The sequence below is a fragment of the Haliotis cracherodii genome, unplaced genomic scaffold, assembly GCF_022045235.1.
Source record: "Haliotis cracherodii isolate W230 unplaced genomic scaffold, xgHalCrac1.p SCAF_12, whole genome shotgun sequence".
NCBI classification, from domain to species: domain Eukaryota; kingdom Metazoa; phylum Mollusca; class Gastropoda; order Lepetellida; family Haliotidae; genus Haliotis; species Haliotis cracherodii.
The window spans coordinates 14,725,197-14,744,879 of NW_027266267.1; the positions used below are offsets into that span (position 1 = coordinate 14,725,197).

The 19,683-nt window shown below is 41.0% G+C and overlaps 1 protein-coding gene across 14 annotated transcripts in view; it reads right to left on the reverse strand.

The window, feature by feature from the left end:
* The window catches only part of LOC139458196 (rho guanine nucleotide exchange factor 11-like), a 121,702-nt gene that overhangs the window by 35,287 nt on the left and 66,732 nt on the right, over positions 1-19,683 (reverse strand). For 11 of the 14 annotated variants that reach the window (XM_071239539.1, XM_071239536.1, XM_071239538.1 and 8 more), the window contains exons 6-10: positions 8,751-8,875; positions 7,791-7,871; positions 7,347-7,472; positions 6,638-6,715; positions 3,399-3,599 (exon numbers count right to left, since the gene is read on the reverse strand). In XM_071239539.1, coding sequence (XP_071095640.1) covers positions 3,399-3,599; positions 6,638-6,715; positions 7,347-7,472; positions 7,791-7,871; positions 8,751-8,875 — 611 coding nt within the window. Of the gene's footprint in view, positions 1-3,398; positions 3,600-6,637; positions 6,716-7,346; positions 7,473-7,790; positions 7,872-8,750; positions 8,876-9,954; positions 12,487-13,214; positions 13,337-19,683 lie in introns of those variants that run through there. The other 3 variants (XM_071239543.1, XM_071239542.1, XM_071239540.1) reach the window with 3 other exon arrangements.

The following is a 19,683-nucleotide window of genomic DNA, read 5'->3' on the forward strand; positions in this document are numbered from 1 at the left end:
TCAGTAATTCCATGCACGGTGAGACCACTCTGAAGAACCTGCAGTCTACAGACTGGTTCAGTAATTCCATGCACGGTGAGACCACTCTGAAGAGCCTGCAGTCTACAGACTGGTTCAGTAATTCCATGCACATGAGTGTCTGCTGCAGGCAGAGACAACAAGAAACTGGGAACTTCACAATTTCTACAGATGACAATAAGGGTTGAAGAGAAATAATTATCTCAAAAGGGATGTTCATCCAGTTTTGTAAATTTATGAGAAAAGTGCAAAGATAACCAGCAAACATTTGGTCAAAAGGAATTATTGAGGTTTGCATATGAATTTCTTTGGCATCACATTTGCACTGTAAAAATCATAAATGTAACATCTTGTGAACCATTATCAGGTCTTAAACATATATTTTTAGTATCAATTCCAATGACAATCCTTGTCACTTGCAGAAGCCTGAAATTTGTGTGCAGCAGTTACAGAGAGTTCATGCAGCGGCGTGTCTGCTTCCGCAAACCACAGGCAGTTATCTCCCTTCCTGGTTTGCTGGGCAGCACAACAAACGCAGGCACAAACAGTTGGGTACACCTAGTGAAAAAACATCATGCAGAATACTTGCTCTGGTCATGATAACTTAATATTACAATTCCATTAAAGACACACGTAGTCAGCAAAATTTCCAAAAGCACAAAGGCTACTGAAGGTTAACTCATCAAAATTAGTTCATGAATTATGGTACTTGAGAGGTATTACAATACATTGTGGTATGAGTTGCTTTCATGCTATACACAAATGAATCCTGCTGAAACTGTACCGTGTCAGTTAGGAGTCATTTCAAACATACAAACGAACATCTGAATGCAGTTGTTGTCTCAATGCAATGACCCAAAAGGCAAATAGCCATGAGACATAAAACATGCTGACCTCACAAGACTTTCTAAACAGCCACAGTTCTGACACCTCATTTCACAGATTACCATTGGATAGGGCACTTTGTTTGTATGTTTGAAATTGAAGCACAATGATTAACTTATCATGACCAGTTGCAATGCAGTATCGGAGGTGCAAGGTGTGCTGCAGGCGTACGTCTTCTTTCCTCAAGCTAGCACACACACTGCAAGAAGAAATAACCCTGACATACAGTAACATGGCTAAACCTGAACTCCAGCAGTGGAGCAGAGGCTTCCCTCCAGCTGCAGCTGCTGAGCACTGCCTTATCTCCCCTTATAGCAGCCTCTCTAGCAGAGGAGGACATATTCTCACCAGACATGACTTGAAGGAACCTTGAGTGTAAGAGTTAACCGATAACTGACCAAAATAACAACGTATCATGCACGATCAGTAGACACCTGCTTGCCATGTTTGCCTAAAGTAGAACACTTCTCTCAACTAGCATTATTGTACTCTTCATTTTTAATGAATCAGGGAAACAATTAATTATTCCACGGGAAAAATAGTGTCCATGTACAGTGTATATATATATATATCAGAATTTCTAAATAATTTCAAAATATATATGATCATGAGCATATACAATAAAATCTTGTTATTTGAATAAATAAGGTGTTAATTTCCCTAAACCAAGTTTTCATAATGGAATACTGCATTTAGCATGGATATTAAGCAGAGTAATTTGAAAGGATTACAACTCAAATCTGCTAGGTAAGCAGGTACCTGCAACATTAGAAAGAACACTGAAATGTGACAGAAGTAACAACAAAGCTTCAAGTCTTCATTTCTGATTCTTACTGTCCTGACTTTGACAAGCACATGTCTACATGAACATTTGGACCATTAATACCCAATAACTGTATCAAGGTGTGTTACCCGCTTTAACTTTCGTCTTCCCCATCGGCTGACCTGACAATAAACACTACAGGTCAGTTGTCAAACATGTGGCAGCTGGAAAGTCTCACTGAGTTTCAAAACCATCAACCAAAAACATGTGATCCGATGTATCTTCTATTGGCAAAGCTATTTGCTCTTCCCTTAGTGATCTGATTACAACCCTGACAAATGAACAAATGAACAGTCTCAATCAATCCAATAGAGTAAGTGGAGGCAAAGTGATACTTGGAACTGGAATATTTCTTAACAAGCACTGACTGTCTGAACAGAGGGATAACTGATTGGTGAGCTGCCACCATACAGGTATCCTAAGAAACAATGAAATTAAAGTTCATTTACATGTATTGCCCAAAAGCCAATGGTTTATTTTTTCTATGCATTTGCCTCACATCTATATTTGTTTTATTCACATTCAATAGAAATACTTCCTTCACAAGGAAACCAGTGTCTCTGCAAACAGCTTTGTGTTAGGTATCCATTTTGGTTTCAATGTAAACTTTTCTTAATCTGTTGAGTAACATTCCTCCTGAGGCCAATACTGCTATCCCTGGACCCCCACTCTTGCATCCTGTCGACATTGTCACCTGCTCTAAACACATTGAGTCCTGCTTCTAGGGTAGCAATCAGACCACTACAAGGACAAGAACAACTCAAAACTGTGGATGCTTCTGGTAATGTCATTTCTCTGAAAGATGGCTACATAGTGTCAAGTGCAAGATTATAGACAGTAGTGTTAACATGACTGCAGTAATGGCAGCTAAAGCACTATCTGAGGCGGCTTGTTAACATTTTCCAGTAACCATGGTTAGATCTGGTGCAGAGAGGCTGTGTGTTAAGAGTTGTAGGTTATAGACCCTGAGTTCACAGTACACAAATCTAAGTCCAGACATTGGCCTAACAAACTATTGATTTAGAACTTTCATAACAAGGTAGATCACAAAAATCTGAAAGTGTTTATCAAAATATTTGTAAATAATCGTGTACAAATTCGAAGTGCAGTTATTGTCGGCCCTTCATACTGCTTATTGTACATTACAAGAAGGTAGTGACCAAAATATACTGTCATTATAATTTCTGCATTCCCTTGATTTGTGTAGAGTGATTTGTTAGCTGGTTACAAACAGCAGAAACAGAAAACAGAAGCAGACAGAGAACAGACACTGGACAGACATGTGAGGATGAGAGGATGAGGGAGAGATGGTGGTACAGCACCCTGAAGGGAGAGGTACAGGGTTTTCAACATTTACTATCAATTACATCGATGATCTAACGACAGAACCATCGGAATCATCCCTGCTTTCACAACATAAACGTAACTGTCAACTCAATTTCTAGTTCTTTGGTGTGTTAAATTATCATAATGCAGATTGTTATGTAATCTACTCCCAAACACTGAAGCAATTATTATTAAACCAAACTTCAAAAACTTATAAGCTCTCAAGTTTCAGCTCTAATTTTGAGAAATTTATGAAAATTTGACAATTCCAAATGACAATTCCTTAATATCACTGATATAAATGATGAAACGGGGATTTTGATATGACAATGAAATGGTATGATACCTCAGAGATATCTCTTGTGTAGATGATTTGTGTAGAGTGTGACATTGTCACAACACGTCTGGACGTGACATCTGACTTGGATCGCGAGACCTGAGTTGATCGTAGCACTTCCTTACTTTCCCCTGTTTTATACAGCATTACAGGCACAGATGCCTGTTTCTGGTGGCGAACACCACTGCGGGGCTGCCCAGGGTGTTGTTGCTGTTAGAGCAATGAAAGGGAGATAACTTTTGATTAACAAAGGGAGGTAATTCCCAACATGGCCAACACCTTGTCTCACACATATTCAAATAACTATTGATACCAGTATGTAAGTGATGAGGGTTTGTTGTCCTTTCATTTCCATTTGAAAAATTTCTGACTTTTCCAAAACTTATCATCAGAAGATGTTATGCCCATTAGATGATCTAAATATGAATGAAACATAAGAAAGAACAGTTTGAGACTACCACCTACAGAGAGGGTGAATATCAAAAACAAACACTGCAGAAATGGCCCAGCTATGAATGATCTTATAATAAGTAATGAAATATCCCAGCCCAGCACATAATAATTAGAGAAGCAATTTCTTCCAGGCCTGACACCCATCTTCTCGGTATAGCCATCAGTGTTAGGTCGCAAGTCAAATGACTCCGGCTGATAGACAGAGTTTGTATGTCTATGTGTTAATCAGCTCATCAAAATTAGGAAAGAAATCATAATACAATATTTCTCATGCCGCTAAAAATATACAAAGCATATAGGTGTGTAAAATCTCTGAAAAACAAATTCTACTTAAACAGAAAATATGGATACTCAAAGCTTGAAAACTAAGCCATGTATACATCATGCAATCTATCAAAAAAAGATGTAAATGTTCTGTGTGCAGACAAAGCATATATCTAGGAAATTGTACACAACTGGCATTCAGTTTGTCAACAAATGTATATTTTCTAATGTGTAATTCTAGGTAAATTATGAATAATGATAAATACGAAGAAAACTGTCAGCATACCAGGTTGTGATTTCACGTCAAGCAATCTTAGTGTTTTGACTGGCAATTTTAATGCTTCAATACAGACTACTTTGTGGAACAGGGCACCATTTCACAGAGCTCTACTGCTACCACAAGTCTGTGTTGAAGTGAGACAACTGGACAGCCAGGACACAGAGATTGCTTGGCGGGGGAGTGCTGCTGTATCATCACGATGCAGGGTTGGGGGGACTATGAGAGATGGTGAATGTAAGGTGCATCAGTATCAGGCATACTGCACTCACTACAAGTGCAACGTGTGTGACGTGGCAGAAGTGTAACACCTATGGTTATCAGTCCCTTCCATTCTGTCCAACTTATACCCTGAATCTATCCGATCTTTGATCACTGATGAAATAAGTTTTTTGTCCTCCCTAAAAAATGTTTGAAGAGTTCATCCATTTTCTTGCATGCCCCAATAGTAAACTATACACTATATGATATACATGTATCAACTATCAATACACATCACTCCTACATGTTCTCGTGACCAGCTCAGAAGATGGCAAAATGGTCCTGAACAGCACTTCTGGTTATTAATATTGTTATACATGTGGCAGTGTAATTTGTTGTTGAGCAATGATTGTGACTGTGTTGCATTGTTTCTGTTGACATTCAGTAGAGTTCTTTACATTGTATTTGCACTGTGATTAGTTGTCAGGAATGTGGTACTATTTGATGTGAGCAGTGGTGAGGAAGTTATTTATGTTCAGATGCTTGAATTATCTGTGAAGCTCTGGAATGGCATGGATGGATGTCACGCATAATAGAAATGTGGAATATTTTGTGATGTTCAAGTGACACTGGACTGATCTGGCACTGTGTAGAAAGTGTTGGGAGCTGGTTAGACTATATAAGTGGAGCGGGAGAGTCCTGGTCTCATCTTACATTTCATCACACATTTCAACTGACATTACATCAAGACCAGCTTTCATGTGAAGATCACTTTTCACCCTGGTGTTCAACCTAGGCCTATCTCAGAAGCTTGACCACTGATTATTATTCTTGTCATTTCCACTGATCCTACATTTCATGCTGCCGTTGAGTATTGTACTATCATTCTATTGTGTAGTGCTATTGTAATTGCCATGCAGTAATTTGTATTGATTTGAAAAACCTTGTTAATTTTGCAATACAACTGTTGATTATATACCATTTGATGCTTGTTTGTTGTTTTCACACTAAACTGTTTAATGTACAGATTCCTGGGTTAACATAATTTGGGAATCACTTTATCTCCTCCAATACTCTGATGTATTGATGGTGATTTGACAATCAGAATTAAAATAATATTCAATTTACTTTTGTTTTCATCAACAATTTCATGACACAAGAAACCAAACATGGTTCACTGATATGAAATGCGTGATGTGAATAAAACTTGCTTGGTGCCAGTGACATTCTGTCATGATGTTGGGACAGGTAGTGTCACACAGTGTGGTGAAGTACTATGAATTTGGTTATTCAACAGTTTTACAATCATAACAACAGTGTCACACAGTGACATCACTACAACAACCACTGTCTACACTTGAACCATGACACATTCAAGTGTGGGGCATACAGTGATACTGGGCGTGTGTCTTGCAATGACTGAAAAACAATCCATTGTGAATGCATTGTGTTGAAATATAGCTGCTCCTGAAACTCGAACAGTGGCGTCCTGCTTTCAAATCCCTGTAGGACCACAACCCATGTACAGGACTTGAACACACACTCTCAAAGCTGACAAGGCAAAATAATTTCTGTACAAAATCATATCAATAAAACCAGAAAGATTACAGTAACACCACATATCCCCAGATTAGCTATCATACATTTTATTCTGATATACTATGACCATTTAGTACCACATGAACATCTGCAGCTTACTCCATAGATCTATAGTGATTGATTATTGTTTAAAGACGACTCAGCAATATTCTAGCCATATGATGTCAGTTTGTCAATAATCGAGTCTGGGCCAGACAATCCACTGATTGACATGATGAGCTCTATGTTGTGTGTGAGATTTGTGAATGTCTAAGTCTTCAATTAAACATAAAATATTTGAGTCTAAAACTGATTCAGTTTGAGTTGAGGGACTCAGGAGTATGAGAGCAGGGCCCCACTGTACATACAAGTGTTGATATTATGAACATGTACATGTTCTCCTTCACATCCATCTGTGATGCCAGCTCCAGCAAGCTGCAGCCACTGTAAGCAGTGAGAGAGTGAGTGGTCTTACCCATGAGGTTGGAGTGGGATCCATGTGGTCGGGATCAGACACTGACGGATGACCGGGGGAAGGCGTGGAACCAGGGGTCTGCAACACACAACACACACGTCAAGGCTGGGACGATGCTGCTATGTTCTACAAACACACCTCCCGGGCACATGCTACTGTATCAATACATTGTTGAGGGAGACATGAAGTGAGTGAGTGAGTGAGTGAGTGTGGTTTTACGCCACTCCAGCAATATTATGGCGGGGGACACTAGAAAATGGGCTTCGCACATTGCACCTCTGTGGGGAATTGAACCCAGGTCTTCGGTGTTACAAGCCTACACTTAAACCACTAGGCTACCCCACCACCCGATAATAAATGAAGAACCCACGATGGAGAAGTTATGCAAACATGAAAAATTTGTCAAAATACCATTGAAGCTTCATCACATGAGCTATGAACCAAGCAACAGCATACAATAGGCAGCCCTTCTAGGTAGTCCTTACTTACAGTCAACATGAGATGACAGCCCAAGCCGAGAAAATATTGTTTAATAGTGTGAAGAAGATAGCAAAATACTTTGAAAATGACAAAGACATCATAATTCAAGGTTAGGTGTCTTAGGGAATCAAACCAAGTCTTGGTCATGGACCACAAGACTACCTCGCTACCCCTCTAACAAGATTGACTGGATATGCCCCTCAGGCCTGTCCACCGCTGTTGTTCCTACCATAGGCTCCAGCGCGCCTGTGAACTGTTTCAGCTGAGTGTCAAGCTTCTTTAAAGTCTTTTCCTTCTCTATAAGCTGACCATGTAGTTTCTCTGAAGGGTTCTTAAGGAATGCCTTTTGTATTTTCTGAAATAAAACCATTTCTGAAACAGTGCTTCATGACAACATACACACAAGATTTAGGCTAAAAAATATATTCCTGGTTCTAAGGCACCGCCACATCATGTTTCTTTTTTATTTCCATTTCCAAAAATGATTTACAGTTAATAGCTGTAAAAAAATGCTTCCAATACAGCCCAAATGCTATTCACTGTTGTAGTCTGAGTCAAGTTAAGAATTCTTTACTAAACCACATTTGTTCAAATGCTACATAAATGGCAAGTAACGTTTGCTTGTGTATCAGCACAGATTACATTGCTGCTCAGTGTGAAGAACACTACCTACCTCATAGTCCTCCTTGGCATGTTCATACATGGCCTGCATAGTATGAACCTTCTGTTGCCATAGTTCTCGGTCCTTCTCAGGCTGAAACACAAGAGACGCATGTTCCCTCAGATGTCAACAGTTATTTCCCATTCTTTCTGGGGCGGTCGGGTAGCCTAGTGGTTAAAGCGTTCGCTCGTCACGCCGAAGACCCGGGTTTGAGTCCCCACATGGGTACAATGTGTGAAGCCCATTTCTGGTGTTCCCAGCCGTGATATTGCTGGAATATTGCTACAAGCGGCGTAAAACGATACACGCTCACTCACTCACTCACTATTTCCCATTCTACATAAGAACAGTACTTCAGTTATCAGAGTCAGACTTTGGTCGGTTTGGTTGGTTTGTTGTTTAACGCCGCACTCAGCAATATTCCAGCTTTCTGTCAGCAGTCTGTAAATAATCGAGTCTGGACCAGACAATCCAGTGATTAATATCATGAGCATCGATCCACGCAATTGAGATACACTGACATGCATCAACCAAGTCAGCAGCCTGACCACCCGATCCAGTTAGTCGTCTCTTACAACAAGCATGGGTTGCTGAAGACCTATTCTACCCCGGATCTTCACGGGTCGAGTCAGACTTTGGCTCAAAATCCACTTGTAAAAGTATTTCAGCAGTACCATGGTTTATCAGATTATTGATAGTGGAAAGCCCAAAGTGACAAAGTCATAGACCTTTACCACCTTTGAAATCCAAACACAGGTAAGGTGTTGGCAGACCAAGGTTTACAAAAGGACCCTATACTGGATTCGAACCCAGAACAATCGGAAGCAACCTTGTAAGTGGATTGTGGTGCCCAAGGCCCAAGTGCCCCCTATTGCCATGACTTTCACACAGATCAGACACAGTGAAAGCTTCCCAGCACTTTCACTGCGTGTGTACTGCTACTGTTGCCTTCTGCTAGAGAGCTCTACTCACATCCACTGGCTGGGGGGCTGTTATCCTTCCACCAGTCGAGTCCCGGAAAGAGGTGTGTTTGATAGTGGAACCAGACCCAGACAACTGAGGCTTGCCCAGCAGCGTCAAAGCCACATATGACCCAGCTGCAAAATACAAACACGGAAATATAACTTGAGTTGAAAGACACATATGGACAAATCATAATTAACATTTAGTAATTCCACAGTTTTATATCATATCAGGAGAATAATGCAATATTTGTTCAAGATATTGATGTACGCATAATATATTCAAACAACAATGATTTGGTGTTGCTTAAGCTTTCCCACTAATACTGTAAACACAAGTCAAGGCACTGTTTTCTGCCTATTCAACTGCCTACTCCATCTTCACGTCCACACAGTGCTGAGCCAGCCAGGCAGGCAGGTATGTAGAGACAGGTAGGAACAGGTGAGTGTTTGTCTAGCATCAAGATTCCACCCCCCTCCCCCACACCCCCACTGCTTCTGTGCTATAGTGTGTGAGTGTGTCAACATTGTGCTCACTTATGCCAACTCACACTGACATTGTTGTCGCAGTCTACAGGCCCAGGGCACTAGTGGAAGAAGAGAGGTAAAATCCCCCATCAACACCAGGCAGCCATAAATATGCCCCTAACACCTTATCACTTAGCAATTCTTTATCAGTCTACAGTGTGGTCAGGCTTTGCTGAACATTTGCTGAACATTTGCTGCATACAGCTCATACAGAGACAAAGGTAGCTGTATATGAGGACCAAGTGAAAATTCCCTTACTTGATTTTCTGATTGATCACCGACTAGAAAACCTAATACTGCTCTACTGTAATTCTACAGTGAATGGGCTGATAGAGTGACATCGTTATCTGTGTATATCGACTAGTCTGTGCTGGTTGTTACCCTACAGCTGGGACTGTATGTCACTTAAACCATGTCTGGGAGTCCCATCACTTCCTCCTTATACTATCTATGTTACGCCCGACTGACTTCTCATAACTTGCCAGCTCCAACTGGGCAAATCTTTAAATCAACTAATTCCACAAAACTAAGTGTTCTGACATGTATCGATGTCCAGGGCTGGCTATGCAATAACTGGGCCCTGGACAAGTCACCTATGTTGCAGAGTATCAATATGGAAATTGTCAAACAAGAATTTTAAATATTCCTATATCATCGACTAAGTAATAACATGTTGCAATCTATACCTTTCTTCTTCATTGTGAGATCAGAGTAGAAACAAGATAAGCAGAACCTTGGTGAGTTGGAGATAAAAACTCAATCACATCTGATATCCACTGGGAAACATGCACGTAGAGTTGTTTGTGACTTAGTAGGAATATAGTCTCCTGACTTCCTGTTATGATTAGCTAGGACCAACTTAAATCACAACATGTTTGGTTTCTCCTTCACTATAATCAATCTTGGTTTAGAAAGGTCTCAAACCATCCAACACACACACTGTTCAAAGATGGTTATTTCCATGTATATTATTCCCAACTGGTATTCATACATTGGAAGCAGGGTCAGCATAGCGGACACATATTCCGGTGACAGGTATCGTTTAGTGCATCATCATACTCCAGTTTAGTACATAGCCAAAGCATAATCCGTTGATAAGCTGTGGAAACATATGGTAGTATTTCTGTATACGTCAAAGTATCATGTGCAGTGCCTATCTACAGTGACCTACAGCAGAGGTTAGAGATAACAAGTGACAGTGTCTAAAACTGACTCAACAATCACACGTTATATACCAACGTCATCAATTCCGCCTACATGCAACAGTGACATGACAATGTCACACTTGGGTGATTCAAAAGGGCTTCTCAAGTTTTTTTAATCAAAATTCTTGTAATGTCCCTGTGGCTGACAAGGATGTATTTCCTTCAGTGGAGGGAACAATGTGGCCTGACACAATGGAGTGCTGTTTATTGCTTGTACTGTAGTGGCATTCACAACACACAACACATACCATGCTTCTCCACAACAACCCGACTTGAACCTTCCGTTTACAAATAACATCTATGTCCATACAATCCTGTTTGGAAAACTGTTGCCCCCACAGAAGATCACACAATCTTCCTCCCAAAGCTGGTCCAGTGTTACCCAGCTTATGTTGCTAGTGTTCCAGTAAGGAGCTGCTTCATGAAGGGAGGTGGAAGCAATCAGTTGAAGCAGTGTTGTGTGTTGTGTCATACTGTCACCATGTTGGCTGATGTAGCAGACAGCCAGCCCAGGTCACAACACTGGATCCACACTGGAGACGTGTTTATCTCTGCCGCTGACACCTCCACACAACAGGTGCAGGCAGTTTCACAACTGTACTCGACCACACTCCACACACATAGGTTGTTGTTGTTGTTGTTGTTGTTGAAGTTATCAGTAGTCTTTCAGGCAGAATGTTGTTGATATAATTGATTTGTTATTCATGTGCAACTTTGATAAAGTCTCCTTCATTGAACGTCCATTAATGATGGCTGATGTTTCCCTGACACTGAATAGAGTTCATATCAGGCTTAATACACACTAATTCATGCTAGTACTGCTATTTCCTCTTTGGTTCCTACATAAGATTCATAAAGGTACAAGTTCTCATTAAGTTCAGTCAAACTTGAGGCACCATAGGGCGCCAAATGTTATGATGAAGGAGGTGACAACACAGGGGTGTCACACATTCAGCAGTTGCTTCCTTGAAATAGATCATGTTGTGCTTGGGAAGCCATGTTACCTATCCAACTATCTGACGACCTCCTGTCTTTGGTTCTAATCATCCACATTTCAACATTGTAGAGGACATCACAAAGTGACACACCGCTTCATTAAAATATTTCAAATTCCAGTCTGTGCAGTCACTGAGTCAGTACACAGGCTTCACCACATGGCCCCAGTACACTGCAAATAGCAGCAATCCAGTATAACAGGTCAGTTAAAGCATCGGGCTCATCTACAGATGGTCTAAAAATGATGATGATGATCCTAAAGATGCTGGTCCAGCACACAGAAGCAGCACAGGCCACCTCATTCACAGTTGGGTGGTGCAGCACCCATCACCAGACATGTCCTCATCGGGACACCTGGACATTTCAAGGCAAGGAACACCAGTTCATTAAACAGATGAATCCACTGAATCCAGACTGATGACAAAACAGACACACACACAATAAAGGAGTCACTCCTTTGTCAAGCTTTTCCGTAACCTGTTGCATACGGTCTTATCATAGTTTTTAAAACAAAATGTTTACATTTCAGATTATGCAAGTCACTTGGGCTCGATAAGTAACCTTGCAGTTATTCGTTGTGAGGCTACATCCAGCTTGTCCGAGTTCTGTTCCTTCTCCATGTGATCCTCTACAGTTCAGCCATCTTGGTCCAGTGTACTTAATTCACAAGCTCAACCTGTGGCTTTAGCACTGTGTCATCGTAAGGAAAGTAAAGTCCACACGTCCCGCCCGGTCAGCACTTCCCCAGGTGTCGGCCTCACTCAGTCAGTGCACGGCAGTAAAACAAACATTGCTAGTAATCTCTACTAATCCAACAGAGTCACACTACACTGTAACACGTTTCCGTTATCTCACAATTCATCACAGGACATTCTCCAGGAAATAAAACATGGTATCAATCCTGACGCAAGTGTTTTAATTTGCTGACATTTGTCACAAGTGTTTACAGTCATCTGAACATTCTGGTCCTCCTTTTCCAACTGTGAGCATTCTGTGTGTCCTTACCCCTACATGATATAGGTGGCCCTAGTGGGTGTTGACACTATCAACTGTCAGGCCATATCCCATGACGTCAGGCATAGGAATTTCTAATTTTATTCACATGTATATGTTTAATACCATGAAAGGCTTTCATCAGCCACTTGGAGAAGGCTAGAGTGTGTTTGAGAAGACCGAACAAAAGAGTTATTCATGATTTCCCTAACAGAGACATACTTCAGACACATAATCCACATAAATCAGAATCATGTGGCTGGTCTAGAAGCTGTGTGTGTGTTGTGTGTGTGGATGGGTCGTCATGCTCACTGGCCACACAGAGCGTATACCCACACTGACAATGACAGATGCAGGTAGACAGTTGCCAGGATACACTTATATGGAGACGTTCACTTCACTCAGTGAACATACTTCTTTGCAAACAATTACTGCTGGTGATTTCAGAGAACTGAATCATCCTGATCTTCTGACAGAATTGCATCACAGGATCTTTGAATAGAATCTTTTCATAATGATCTTCCAACAAACTCATGTTGTTACTATTCCCAGAGACATATCAAAATCATCATCTTCCACTGAGTTATCATAATCATCTTTTCCACAATAATATATTACCTTTCATCATAATTTGTCACGTTCTTCTGAACAAATCATAGAACTGCCAAATATTTGTAAGTTGTCTAGTGACCTGCAACTCGATCTTTACTTATCTATTTAAAATGAGCATTCAATATTACATTCAAACTCACGTTTAGTTCAACAGTGCAGACTGGTAATGTCCGATTCGGCCATCTACAGTACAACACCCTCCAACTGTCCCTGTAGATGAATCTAAATACCCGGGTTAAGCGGCACACTGGGGCGGGCTCACACTGAATAACTCTCTCTCCATAACATGTTAACCCTTTGCATGGAGACTGTTTACATACACACTTTTTGTCTCCCAAGACACAAGCTGGTGACGTCATTAACCTTTATAGGACGGGTTGATGAATGTCTAAAGTCTGGATTAACTCCTATCAATGGGAACAGGGAGAGGGGGTGTTGCAACATTTGGGTAAAAAAGATACAATTTAAACAAAGAGGTTTATGTGCTATAGTGATGTGACCTGAATGTTATGTGTTGTCCTGTGGCCTACTGCAGGGATGGGCAGACGTCACACAGGAAGAACTGGTGAATAGTTTGGGACAAAAAGGCAACACGTACACTCTGAAACTAGTTTTAGGACTTGACAGGAGCAAGTTACTCAACTTTTACCACCATAGTCAGCATCAAAGCAGCAAGGTTGTGGCAGCAAACCAACAGCAGGCAACACAAACCAGTGTCAGTGACAGCCACAGCCCCCACTGCCGCCATGATGCGACACACTAGCCATGTTGTGACACACTAGCCATGTTGTGACACACTAGCCATGTTGTGACACACTAGCCATGTTGTGACACACAAGACATGTTGTGACACACTAGCCATGTTGTGACACACTAGCCATGTTGTGACACACTAGCCATGGTGTGACACACTAGCCATGTTGTGACACACTAGCCATGTTGTGACACACAAGACATGTTGTGACACACTAGCCATGTTGTGACACACTAGCCATGTTGTGACACACAAGACATGTTGTGACACACTAGCCGGGCACAAGCTGAGAGTTGGTCCCTCTTGTGGGGCACCATCTAGCACATGTATCACACAGTCCTGTGACCACCTAATCTGCCTTTTAACACTTTCCTTAGAAGCATTGGGTTCTGGGCACCTGTGGAGATCCGAGTTTTATTGCTTGTCGTGTAACTAAACAGGATTGGGTTGTTAGGCTCTATAACTTGGCTGATTGCGTGTCATCTTGACCTTATGGTGTGGATAGTGCTCAGATTTTCAGTCACTGGTTTGCCTGTTTAAGAGTCTTGTCATTACAGGCCACCACGATATAACTGCAACATGACTGTGAGTCATCAGTACCAGTGGAAAAATAATGCTAACTGTAAATCACACAAGTAATGCATCGTTGAAATGCTGCAATTCCGGACTAACAGCCTAAGTGTGATGGACAAGCAATGGCTGAAGTGGTCATGTCTTTGAACTCATGCTTTACTTTCATCCCTCAGTCAAATCCTAAAACACGCACCACGTTAGCGATGTGAATGAAAGCCACTCACATGTTTCATATTGATTTCCTCCCACATTAATATCATGAGTTATAGTATCTGCTGGATGGGCAATCCTTATGGAATCAACTCCTGAGTGCTTCAGTGGACAAGCTATGTGTATTGATAAAACTGGTACTCAGTACTCCAACAGATCCTGAGTATTTTTCCATGGCTATGCATGATACAAGTTACTTGCCTGGATAGGCATGATACCACAAGGCCATAATATATTAATTACAAGATTCTAATCATCCCTGCCACCTCACAACCGAACTCTTTCCAATGTTTTTAATGAGAAGAAAATCAATAGCAGTGTTCCCTTCTTTCGCTACATGACGAAATCCACTTGTTGTCCAACCAAACATCCATGCTTCATGTGAATCACATCCAAGGACTGCTGATGACAACAGTATTGTAAAAGTAGTATAATGCTTAAGTTATTGTGGCTTAAGCATTTATTGAAACTACTTCAAGAAGTGGGAGTATATGGCATGCTGGGACGATGGTTTGAGTAGAGACTGGCTGGATGTTTTGATGGACCTGGGATTGACCTGCTTGAAGCTTGGTCACTGGTTTGAGGGGGGACAGGATGATTGTTTTGATGGACCTGGTACTGACATGTGGGCTGCTGGATTGATAGTTTTGAGCAGACAGGGTGAATGTTTTGATGGACCTGGTACTGACATGTGGGCTGCTGGATTGATAGTTTTGAGCAGACAGGGTGAATGTTTTGGTAGACCTGGTATTGACATGTGGGCTGCTGGATTGATAGTTTTGAGCAGACAGGGTGAATGTTTTGATGGACCTGGTACTGACATGTGGGCTGCTGGATTGATAGTTTTGAGCAGACAGGGTGAATGTTTTGGTAGACCTGGTATTGACATGTGGGCTGCTGGATTGATAGTTTTGAGCAGACAGGGTGAATGTTTTGGTAGACCTGGTATTGACATGTGGGCGTCTTGATTGATAGTTTTGAGCAGACAGGGTGAATGTTTTGGTAGACCTGGTATTGACATGTGGGCGTCTTGATTGATAGTTTTGAGCAGGGACAGGGTGAATGTTTTGGTAGACCTGGTATTGACATGTGGGCTGCTGGATTGATAGTTTTGAGCAGGGACAGGGTGAATGTTTTGGTGGACATGGTACTGACATGTGGGCTTCTTGATTGATAGTTTTGAGCAGACAGGGTGAATGTTTTGGTAGACCTGGTATTGACATGTGGGCTTCTTGATTGATAGTTTTCAGCAGGGACAGGGTGAATGTTTTGGTAGACCTGGTATTGACATGTGGGCGTCTTGATTGATAGTTTTGAGCAGGGACAGGGTGAATGTTTTGGTGGACATGGTACTGACATGTGGGCTTCTTGATTGATAGTTTTGAGCAGGGACAGGGTGAATGTTTTGGTAGACCTGGTATTGACATGTGGGCTTCTTGATTGATAGTTTTGAGCAGGGACAGGGTGAATGTTTTGGTAGACCTGGTATTGACCTGTTGGCTGCTGGATTGATAGTTTTGAGCAGGGACAGGATGAATATTTGGAAGGAGCTGGTGCTGCTCTGTGGGAGGCTGGGTCAGTGGTTTGTGTGAATGTGTTCCAGCTTCAGTCATGGAGTATAAGGCTGAGGCCAGCAGCTCTCATTGTTCTCCCCAACATAAACACACACAGGTTAACTACACTCACACCTCACACATACAAGCCTAGTTGACACATGCTTCTTTTCCCTGAGTCTGGTGCAAATTTGCTATCACTGAAGCATTGTATTCAACACAAAGGGACCTCATGTTTTGTGAGTTAGACCAGCATGCCATGACAAGAACGCAGACTTAAGTTTACTAATCTTCACTTGGCCGACAAGGCTTTGTACCATCAATGAACATTCTCACTGCAACATTTCACTGGGTCACAAATTTTAACAGATCTGACATCCGAGCAAATATTTTTCAGAAGTTGTTTTGAGTGAGTTTGGTTGTACATTGTTATAGTTTCTCCAACTGAAATAGTAGTATTAGCAATCTAGAAACACTCTTTGAACACAGTAACATTATGTGTGTCAACTGTGTGACATTTTCTAAATGTGACAAAATACTAAAGAAGTTTATCTCAAAACGGAAAATGAATCAACACACTATTCTATTTTCATATAAAACTGACCTACTTTGCTTGACTAGGATCACACGTATGAAATCAGAATAACAGAGTTCATTTCACATGTGATGATGTCTTCACTTGGCACCTTGATCCACACAGTGCAGCATATATATACATCAGGCTTTTCATTGACATACACCTGGGAAACAGTTCGGCACCGCATGCTCTTATTTCCATACAAAATACACATCTAAAGAATCATCTCCTAGTCTGTAAAAACTTTCTTCTGAAAGACATACTGTCTGGTTCATGAAGTGATGTACTGATATTGAAATGCAGAGACAGAAATCGATATCTATCAACATGTTCTGTTACTGCTTCACTTCCATAGCTAGTGAACTCCACGTATCGATGACTTCCTCTGCTTCTTTGCATCATGTGATGACTTTGTACCTGCAACCTTCTTGAGAAGCATACAGTGTTCTACAGTCTGCTCAGCAGGCATTGGTCATTATGATCTTGGACAGTTATCAAAGTGAGATCAATGTCACATGTAGAAAACAAAATAAGGGTTGGTGCTCAACATCTTTTAAAGGTGTGCACACATAAAACAGAATCAAACTTACACTCTTCACATCCAGTTTCATATGATGTTACCTTGAAGAGCTGGATGATTCAAATATTTAACTGCAGAATGTATCACATGCCCCTACAATAGCACAGTGTCTCATGTACCTGTAACAGCAGAGTATCATATCGTTCACCCAACCATCGTTACAAAGATAATTCAATGAGGGTTCCCTGCAGCCACAAGCTGCCATACAGCTAAGTGGAGGCCTATACAGGTTTGTAGCAGGGAGGGTATAGGTGTATCGCTCTGTGTGTGCTTGAGTGCACCGACTGCCGCTGCCATCGCCGCCTCGCTGCACCTACTCTACGCCTCACACCAGATGGAGCGCTTTGGTCGGAACACAGGGAGGAAGATCTAGAGCCAGGTGAAATAATCAACAAAACTCAAAATAAGTTCCCCTCAGAACCAGGTTAACTAGTTTCAAAGCAAACTTTGCTTCTCTTGACTAGAAGGTCATACTTCTCCACAAGTTAGCGTGTTGGTATGCACACAAGCAAATCAAGGCAATTAGTTTTCATTCGGTTTCCTGATAATCTGACTGTGTGCAAACACGTGAACAGGTAGTTTGAGCAAGAAATTTCACACACAGACATTTTGGCTGCTCAGAAATTAAATCTAACTTAATACTACTGGTGGATCTTTGAATAACTGAAAGGGAGCCAAATTTTTCTGAATAGTTTGAATTCTTTTAAAGATGAAAAATCTCCCAAAGCAGCTTCAAACCAAAATAGTAGATCCAGGTAGCAAATATTGAAAACAAACATCTCATTTTTAATAAACAGCAAGAAATTTCATTTGTAATTTTGTTTTGCTTTTTTTTTTTAATTACAATTGGAAAGCATTACACCTAACAAATGATGACATTTTTGTTGTATGGTGAAAGTCTTAAGTCTGAAAAACATAAAAAACATCTTTTTTTGTCTATCATAAGTGTTAATATTAGGTTCATATTTACTCATAACTTACGGGCAACTAAATTGGTCATAATAAGAGCATACATACTGGTGGCTTGCAAGCACCCAGTCTACACACAGTTTAATCTCCGTGTACACAAGCTCAGCATGTTCACACTGGCCTACTTCCTTCACCCAATGACATGTGAGGAGTGGATGCTTATCATAAAAAAATATTGTTGTTGGTTGGCAAAAGAATGGGACATTTTTTAACATGTATCCCATATTTTGTGCAATATCTTAAATGGAAATCTAGTGAAAAAACACTAAGTGACTACAACAGGTACAAAACTGTATGCCTGGGAATAAGAAAAACCTATAACAGGATCTCAAAATGATAAACAAATAAATGTGTATGTAACTGAGAACACCACTCAAGAGCACCTGCCTCAAAGTATGCTCCAACTTCAAAAACTCCAAACCATATCTCCTCCAATAAAATCTCGAGGATTCTTTCAATCGCATTTTTATGTTGAAGCATGATCTTCAGATATATCATGATGATTCTAGCAAGGCCAGTATGCATCTTGGTCGTCTATCACAAACTAAAACCAATGCAAGACCTTGTGATTTTACCATCCACTCACTACAGAGGAAGGGCCCTACCTGAGGGTGTTGAGTAGCATCTGACACAAGGACAAACTGGTCCAGCAGATGAACTCAGGTCATTACTTATTCCATAGGGAAACATTTTTTTCAAATTTAATTCAACCAGTGATCAAAATCTATGGTGCCCCATTTTCTATTTGAAGTCAACACTTACTCAGCGATGGCTTTAGATAGAGAGTTCAACAACACTGTTTGAATCTTTAGCAATAGTTTGAATTATACTGTACACCCTGGAGTCAAACCTGATTTTGTTGTGACAAGGTTCTACACCATCATGTTGGCCACCCCTGTGTGTACTGTTATATGAATTACATACATTGCCTTTATTAGAGGCAGTACATCCTCTAAAGGCAGCCTGAATGTTGATAATACTGTGGGACTATCATATTGTCCAAACAGCTACTTGTTGATATTAGTATGGTACATCAATGTTGGCAGTTACCTCAACACCGACTATTCTGTTTGTTAGAGGCAGTGTTCATGTGTTGGGGGGAAAACACAAGATAAAACAGGTGGTAGCATCATCAACCCAATTACGCTCTGCTGCCCTCCCCTACCCTCACTCCCACAGGCTCTCAGCTTCACTCCACTCCCCACCCCCCAGGGATGTCATCTACAGCTAAAGCAGGTGCCCTTCACATACACTTAGTATACTCCCACTCAAAAAGTAATTTTGATGCAAAGGTCCATGGAATATTTGACATGTCTTATTTGATGCTGGATACCTTTATACTGCGAGTGGGTGGGATGGATGTTTAATATTACTGAAGTATTTGAGCTTTTTC